General features: G+C 47.7%; 1 protein-coding gene across 1 annotated transcript; it reads right to left on the reverse strand.

Annotated features, from left to right (window-relative positions):
* Nucleotides 1–953: 953 nt before the first annotated feature.
* On the reverse strand, nucleotides 954–8,754 carry LOC127316848 (beta-glucosidase 28). Its single transcript, XM_051347316.2, has 10 exons — nucleotides 8,550–8,754; nucleotides 8,368–8,428; nucleotides 3,073–3,131; nucleotides 2,894–2,969; nucleotides 2,696–2,773; nucleotides 2,536–2,623; nucleotides 1,819–2,446; nucleotides 1,625–1,733; nucleotides 1,443–1,551; nucleotides 954–1,364 (listed from the first exon to the last, which is right to left on the reverse strand). The coding sequence occupies exons 1-10, from the start codon at nucleotides 8,685–8,687 to the stop codon at nucleotides 1,196–1,198; spliced, it is 1,515 nt and encodes a 504-aa protein (XP_051203276.1). The 5' UTR covers nucleotides 8,688–8,754; the 3' UTR covers nucleotides 954–1,195.
* Between the last annotated feature and the right edge of the window lie 317 nt (nucleotides 8,755–9,071).

The following is a 9,071-nucleotide window of genomic DNA, read 5'->3' on the forward strand; positions in this document are numbered from 1 at the left end:
AGATCCTCCTCTTTAGTTTCGGTTGTGAGAGCATCTCCAGTCGCGTCTCCCAAACGACGTTTGGGGGACAACGAGCAAGAAATGGAGAAAAACGCGTTTCAGTCGCGTTACCTAAAGCTAAATAGAGCTTCATTTTATGTCCGGCGTCCCCGGTAGAGACTCTATGTACAAAGTCTCTACCGGGGACGCCGGACACAAAACAGCATCCGGACGCATGCATGCAGTCCCTACTCCGCACATGTCATTCTCTTTTCCCACACTTTCTCTCACCTATTTTTTCCCACATGGGGTGGTCTCCTCTATTAAAATGCATGCATCCGGACGCTGTTTGAGGGACGCTGCTGGGAAGGGTCTCTTTTTTATACAGATTTTTAGTCTCTACTTGTCGTGCCCCAAACGTGCCCCAAATCATTCGTGCCGGACATTTTTTGAGGGACGCGACGGGAGATGCTCTAATACAAACCGGAACTAAAGGTCCCGCCACGTGGGCGGCTAGCGCGCGCCGGGGCGAAGGACCTTTAGTCCCGGTTTGTATTACAAACCGGGACTGAAGGCTATTTCGCTATTTGTTTATCTATTTCGTTTTATAATTATTTTTCACTCCTTTTTTCCCTATTTTTTTCATAATTTCTAGTATTTCACTTGTTTGACAAGTTTAGTCTCTAACTACACTTAATCTCTAGTCAAATTACTTACTCGTGATCAAACTTCCCGCTCGGTCACCCATCCTCTCACTACTCCAGCACTAGTACGCTTAACTTCCAAGTTGCTTCCGGCCCCGCTTCCCAATGCTTCCCGTGCATATTATTCATACTAGTTTATTTTAAATACTGCGTTGGTTAAGATTTGAATCCAGGATCTTGTGGTCTGATACCATGTGAAATTACATGGTCTAGCCAGTTCAACCAAAAGACCAATATAATTACTAGGTAATTATATTCAACACATGAAACTATGCGCACAACACTTGTACGGTTCAATCAGCTGGTCACATTAACATGCACACATGCGTATGATTATCATGCTCTTCGATCGATCGACGTACAAGTGGACCGATCGACGGAGATCTACCCCTTTATTCACTTACTCACTTCACTTTGATCCTGGTCGATCTAAATCAAATTACCATATACAAGCTCGGACAGCATGGACGTCGTACGTGGTGAGCTCAACTAAACGTTGACCCGTCACTCACTCAGTATCTCTTGAGGAAGTTCTCGAGCCAGTAACTAGAGGTCTTGCGGTATCTCTTGAGCGTGGCGCGGTCGACGTAGACGAGCCCGAACCTGTCCTTGAAACCGTCGCCGAACTCGAAGCAGTCCATGAACGTCCACGTGAAGTAACCCTTCACGTTCACCCCCTGCCTGAAATCATGATATTTGCAGGCACTGTTTATTGTGCTTCCCCAGCTAGTATTGTTTGATGTGTGGGTGTTCACTTACTGGATGGCCTTGCGCACGAACTTGAGGTGGTTGTAGTGGAACATGGTCCGGGTCCCGTCCTTGAGCGCCTCTTTGATCGGGATCGTGCTGTTGTTCCCCTCCACAGTGCCTGCAACCAATTCGGGAACAAGAAGATCAATAACTTGAGCTGCATCAGAGGGCATGTATAGTTTTAGCTTTACCGTTCTCCGTGATGTAGATGGGGTTGTCGCCGCCGACGTACATGTTCTTGAGGTACAGCAGCAGAGCGCGCAGCCCCGGCGGGTAGTTGAAGAAGATGGGAACGTAGGCCTACATTCATTCAGAATTTCAGATCGACGGAAACTTCTTCAATCACTTCAGGTCGATCAATGGACCGATCGATTATTATACGTACCGGCGGGCCGATGGGGACGCCGTTGCGTACTCCGGTCTGCTCAACCCAGTTGTCGGTGCCGTATTGCTGCTGGAGACCGTTGGGCGCCGGAGCTGCCTTGGCGTAGTTGGTGGTGTAGTAGTTGATGCCGATGAAGTCGAAGGACTTCTTGAGCTTCTCCGACTGCTCTGCCGTGAACTCCGGCAGCCGGCTCCCCACCAGCCGCCGCATCGTCGCCGGGTACTCCCCGAAGGTGACCGGGTGCATGAACCACCCGAGCATGAAGTCGAGGCTGCGCTTCACGGCGTGCCTGTCGGCATCGGTGGCCGGGTCGCTGTAGGGGACGAACCAGTGGGACACCTGCGTGATGCCGATCTGGCCCTTCTGCGCCTGCTGATACTTCGCGCGGTACACGCTCACGGCCTCCGCGTGCGCGATGAGGATGTTGTGGCCGACCATGTAAGGCTCCCTGGAGGAGTCGCCGGCGCCGCAGCTCTTGGACACGTACGGGGAGCAGCGGCCCGGGGCCATCACGCCGCTGCCGTAGCCGAAGGAGCTGAAGATGGTGGGCTCGTTGAAGGTCGTCCAGAACTTCACCCGGTCGCCGAACAGCTTGAAGCACAGCTCCGCGTACTCCACGTAGTCCTTCCTGCACCGGCGTACGTTCAATTCTGCCATGTAAATGGACCTCCATTTTGGATGATGTAAGAAAGAGCAGAAATATTGATGGAGGCTTACACAATGTTTTCGCTCAAGAATCCTCCGTACTTGTCCTCCAGGACCTGTGGGGTGTCGAAGTGGAAGATTGTGACGAAAGGCACCAGCCCTGCAGGTCGTCAGGTGATTTTGAGTTATGTTTTGCTTCTATCCAGGGATGCTGAACAGAGGGGTTGATTACCTTTAGCTAAAACTTCGTTGATGAGGCTGTTGTAGAAATCGACTCCTGCTTTGTTGATTCCTCCGGCTATAGTTCCAGCTGATGAAAACAGACAAAACATTAGCTACAACAAATTCTGTTATTTAACTCTGAAGCCATGTTTCCACAAGCGGCATTTCTTTTCTGACGGAGAAGTACAGTAGGCAAAAAATCACTTACATGGAAGGATCCTGCACCATGCAAGGGAGAACCTGAAAGTATCCATGTTCATGTCGGTTAGCAGCTTCAGATCCTCCTGCATTTACAAGTTCGCGACGAGGTCAGTCCAAGACTCCAAGTAGCATGTAATGAACGGCCTTGAGTTTGTGCATGACAATTCGATCAGAAAAAAGGCACACCTTGTACCGATAATAGAAGTCGTTTGCTGTATCTGGGTTGCCCCCATCCGCAATTTTACCTGCAGGCAACATGTGTTCCTTTTCACATTCAGTAAGTTTCTTCATCACTGCCACTCCAGCATAAATGTTCGGACAGTTTCGAACAAATTAACAGAGCCCAGTTTCCCAGCCACACACATCTTGGAGCTACAGCACATATGAGATAACGGGATGGCAGACACTATGACAGAGAGCACTGGTGGAAAAAAGGGCTTTGGTCGCGGTTGGCAACTGCCATTAGTCGCGGTGGCGCAACCGCGACCAAAGCTGCGCGACTAAAGGCCCCCCCCTTTAGTCGCGGTTCCTTACGAACCGCGACTAAAGGCCCGTCCACGTGGGCCGCAGGCGAGCGCCAGGGCGGAGGACCTTTAGTCGCGGTTCTTCTGGCCAGCCGCGACTAAAGGCCTCCGCAGGGTTTAGGGTTTTAGCCCCCCTCCCCCTAAATCTGGTTTCTTTTTAATTTGTATTATTTTATTTCTTTTGGGTTTTAATTCTGAAGGAGTTTCACATATTTAGGCCAACCGCGACTAAAGGCCTCCGCAGGGTTTAGGGTTTTAGCCCCCCTCCCCCTAAATCTGGTTTCTTTTTAATTTGTATTATTTTATTTCTTTTGGGTTTTAATTTTGAAGGAGTTTCACATATTCTACGGTACTGTATACATACATGCATATGAATGTACAATTTCAAACAAATTTGAAATTAGAACCAAAAAGAATTCAAGAGGAATATACAATATATATTCAATATCGGATGACCATATACAATATATATTCAATATCGGATGACCATATACAATTTTGAACAAGTTAGTTACAAATTCTGGTGCATATAAAGTTGGGAGAGGGTGTCGCGGAAGAGCGCGAGACGGGGCGGTAGACGACGGCGTCACGGAGAGGGAGGCGTATGCGGAGGGGGCGACGAGGGGCTCGCTCCCCCCTCAGTATACGCGCGCGGTGGCGGTGGTGAAAGGGCGGTGGCGAAAGGGCGGTGGCGGTGCCGAGGACACATAACCCTCGCGCGGTGGTTAAGTTATGTGTCCTCGGCGCCCTAGTGCGTGTGTGTGGCACGCCGTCCTAATGCGTGTGTGTGGCGCGCGCCCCCGGCCGGCCTTCGGGCCTCCGTCTCCCCCCTAGATCTAGTACGTTTTATTAAGTCAAGATTTTAAGTCAAAATTATTAAGTCAAAAAAAGTCAAAATTTTAAGTCTCAAATTACAAGTCTTCTTTTAGTTTTTTAAGTCTCAAAATTTTAACTCTCAATTATTTAGTTAATTTTAAGTCTCAAATTTTAAGTCTAAAATTTTAAGTCTCAAATTTTTAAGTCTCAAATTTTATGTCTTCTTGTAGTTTTTTAAGTCTCAAATTATAAGTCTCAATTTTTAGTTAATTTTAATTTCGAAATTAACAAAAACTAAAACTAAAAAAAAAAGAAAAAATTGGCCGGGCCGCCAGATATGCGCGCGCGCGGCGCCTCTATGTGGCCGGCGCGCCTCTCTGCGCCGGCGGCGCGCCTCTCTCTGGCGGTGGCGCGCGCGGGGCCCGCGCCTCTCTCTCGCGGCGGCGCGCGCGGGGTACGTGCGCGGCGGCGGCTGCGGCGACACGGCGCGGCGCGGGCGGCGGCGGCGGGCGGTTTGGATCCTTACGGGGCTACGGCGAGCTGGTGGCGGCGGTCGATGGCGCGCGATGGCGGCGGTCGATGGTGCGCGGCGGGTGGCGGCGGTCGATGCGCGCGGCGGCGTCTGCGTCGAGGAGCGTCGGCGGCGTACGTCGAGGCGCGCGCAGCGAAGATCGTCTTCGGGCGGAGGAAGAAGAATGGCGCGGCGGTTCGCCGTGCGCGAATATATAGGGACCCCTTTAGTCGCGGTTGGGGTCGCCAACCGCGACTAAAGGTATTTCTGCTAGTCGCGGTGGGGACCCCAACCGCGACTAAAGGTATTTTCGCCCGGTTTTTATTTTCCCGCGCGCAAGGACCTTTAGTCGCGTTGGCCAGGCCAACCGCGACTAAAGCTCTTTTTGAAATTTTTTTCTTTTTTGAAAATCATATAATACATATAATATATCAAAAAAATCAGAAAAATAAAACTAATTCAATTCAAAATTTTAAAAATACAAATAATATATCAAAAAAATCAGAAAAAAAAACTAATGCAATTCAAAATCTTAAAAATACAAATAATATATCAAAAAACTAAGAAAAATAAAACTAATTCAATTCAAAATGTTTAAAATACATATAATATATCAAAAAATTCATAAAAATAAAACTAATTCAATTCAAAATCTTAAAAATACAAATAATATATCAAAAAATTCATAAAAATAAAACTAATTCAATTCAAAATCTTAAAAATACAAATAATATATCAAAAAATTCAGAAAAATAAAACTAATTCAATTCAAAAATTTAAAAATACAAATTATCAAAAATTCATAAAAATAAAACTAATTCAATTCAAAAGTTCGTTGGCCCCCTCTTCCCGCCTCTTTCCATGACCCCCTCTTCCCTCCTCGTCTTCCCGCCATTTCTTCCCTGTCTTCCCGCCTCTTTCTTCCCGCCAATTGTTTCCCGCCAATTTCTTCCGGCCTCTTTCTTCCCGCCAATTTTTTCCCGCCAATTTCTTCCCGCCAATTTTTTTCCCGCCTCTTTCTTCCCGCCTCCTGTCTTCCCGCTCCCATTTTTCCCGCCATTTGTCACTACATATAGGTAGCCCGGCTTGGCCAGCATCACATCTCTACAATCTCTACAAACTTTGCTGGTCCTGCCGTGCTTCCTTTGTATCATTTGACTTCCCATACACGCCCAAGAAGCTTAGGATGTTCACGCAAATATTCTTCGTAACGTGCATCACGTCGATTGCAGAGCGGACTTCTAGGACTTTCCAATATTCTAGCTCCCAGAATATAGATTTCTTCTTCCACATGGCTACGTGCCCGTCGGCTCCCTTCGAATCGATTGTCCGCCAGGACCCTTTCCAAAGATGACTTTCAAACCCTTGACCATATCAAATACCTCAGCACCAGTGTGTTCCGCAGGCTTCGGCCGGTGATCTGCCTTGCCGTTGTAATGCTTGCCTTTCTTTCTTACTGGATGACCTTTCGGAAGAAATCGACGATGCCCAAGGTACACGTTCTTCTTACAATTTGGCAAATGTACACTTTCAGTCTCATGTAAGCAGTGCGTGCATGCATTGTATCCCTTATTTGACAGTCCCGAAAGGTTACTAAGAGCAGGCCAATCGTTGATGGTTACGAAAAGCAACGCTCGTAGGTCAAATTCCTCTTCTTTGTGCTCATCCCACACACGGACACCAGGTCTGCCCCACAGCTGTAAAAGTTCATCAACTAATGGCCTTAGGTACACATCGATGTCGTTGCCGGGTTGCTTCGGACCTTGGATGAGCACTGGCATCATAATGAACTTCCGCTTCATGCACAACCAAGGAGGAAGGTTGTAGATGCATAGAGTCACGGGCCAGGTACTATGGCTGGAGCTCTGCTCGCCAAAAGGATTCATGCCATCCGTACTTAGACCAAATCTTATGTTCCTTGCGTCACTGCAAAATCTTTGAACTCTCTGTCGATCTTTCTCCATTGCGTTCCATCTGCGGGGTGTCTCAACTCCCCGTCCGACTTACGGTCCTCTTTGTGCCATCGCAACAACTTGGCATGCTCTTTGTTCCCGAACAGACGTTTCAACCGTGGTATTATAGGAGCATACCACATCACCTTGGCGGGAACCCTCTTCTGGGTTTCTCGCCCTCAACATCGTCACCAGGGTCATCGCCTACGATCTTATAACGCAATGCGGTGCATACTTGGGCATTCATTCAAATTCTCGTATTCACCGCGGTAGAGGATGCGATCGTTGATGCATGCATGTATCTTGAACCTCTAAACCTAGAGGGCAGACAACCTTCTTTGCTTCGTACGTAGTGGCGGGCAACTCGTTATTCTTTGGAAACATATTCTTCAACATTTTCAGCAAGTTTTCAAATGCCGAGTCAGCTACACCTGCTCGTGCCTTCCATCTCAGCAAATCCAGTGTGCAGCCCAGCTTTTTCAGACCATCATCGCATCCGGTACAGCGCCTTCCTGTGATCCTCTAACATGCGATCCAAATTCTCCCTCTCTTTTTCAGTTTCGCAGCGTCTCCGTGCATCAGCAATGGTCCGACCAAGATCATCAACGGGATCATCACGTGCCTCTTCTTCACCTTCCCCTTCACCTTCCCCTTCACCTTCAGCATCCTCCATGAAAGTATCACCGAAATGAGCAAGATAGCTTTCATCGATGAAATCATCCCCTTCTTCATCTTCTTCCATTATAACCCCTCTTTCTCCATGCTTGGTCCAACAATTATAGCTTGGCATGAAACCGTGCCGAAGCAGGTGCATGTGAACATCTCTTGAGGAAGAGTAACCCTTCTGATTCTTACATTTAACACATGGACAGATAACAAAACCCTCCTGCTTGTTCGCATTAGCCACTACGAGGAAATCTTTCAAACCCGCACTGAACTCGCCGGAGAGTCGGTTACCGTACATCCATTGTCGATTCATCTGCATTATTATAATATAAAATATATAATTAACCATCATGCATTTGTTAAACTAACTAGCTACAAACAATATAAATTAAACAATGAACTACACACACATGCACATTTTATCAACGACACATCAAAGGTTCAAGTTGCTAACCGCGATCGAGGAGGAAAAAATAAATGAGAAAGCTCAAGTGTGGCTCCAACACTTCATATCATGTTTGTTTCATGCTCTTGGGGCATTTCATCAAACACCTTATGTGCATAAGAGGAACCAAAAGCAAACCTAACACCCACTTGTGAGCTTGTGAAGAGAATGGCACCAAATGGCTAAGTGTTGGCTGCTGGATGGGTATATATAGGGGAGGGGCTTTAGTCCCGGTTGGCCTGGCCAACCGCGACTAAAGGCCTTCGGGCACCTTTAGTCGCGGTTGGCCTGGCCAACCGCGACTAAAGACCCCCCACGTGCACCGGCTGGCCACCGAGCGCCCTGGGCCCAGGCCTTTGGTCGCGGTTCTCCTCCCGAACCGCGACTAAAGGTACCATTTGTCGCGGATCCTGCAGCATCGCGACTTATGGGGCTCACCCGAAGCCTGTTTTTCCACCAGTGGAGTAATGTACTCCCTCCGTTCTATACTAAATCAGCGATAACCAATATGGAACTGGGCTCTGTTAATTAATAAAAATGACATCAGTAAGAATCTATATGATGGACCTGGGGTGTGAGCGAATGTGTCCCAGATGTTCTTGCCCCGCAGGTTCACAGCTCCCTCATACTGCATAACATGAATGCGGAAGGGAAGCTGCTAAGCATCTACTACACTGATCAACAAAATTAAAAGCAAGCCATGTCGACAATTTTTTTTTCGATAAAGAGCCATGTCGACATATACGTACCTGAATGGCAGAGGAGCCGGCGCCGAAGATGAAGTCCTTGGGGAAGCTGGACCTGTTGAACGCGCCATGCACGCCGCCGCTGCTGCAAGCTAGCAGCGCCGCTAGGAGAAAGACAGGGAGGAGAAGAGCCCTCTCCATGTAGCTCGTTTCCGAGATCCGTATTGGATGGGAGGCGGCTTAATTTCTGCGTTGATGGACCATGATGTCCTACTTGTATTTATACAAACGATCTGGGCGAGGGGAACAGCAAATTAGAGAAAAAACAATAGTGTAGCCGGGCAGCCGGCTATAACAGTTTGCCACATCATCTATAATTAACTTATAGCTAGTATGTATAATAGTAAGCTATAAAAGTGTAGTACTTTTACAATACACGGTCCACCTTTTAGTCTCACATAGTGCCTAGAAGCACGTGCTAGAACTGGCTATAAGATAAGAGCCTACTTCCCTTCTCTCTCATAATCTCTCTCCTCCAACTAAGCAAACTTATAATATTTTATCTTTTATAGCCAGCTGATTGTA

This window comes from Lolium perenne, chromosome 7 (assembly GCF_019359855.2).
Source record: "Lolium perenne isolate Kyuss_39 chromosome 7, Kyuss_2.0, whole genome shotgun sequence".
NCBI lineage: Eukaryota > Viridiplantae > Streptophyta > Magnoliopsida > Poales > Poaceae > Lolium > Lolium perenne.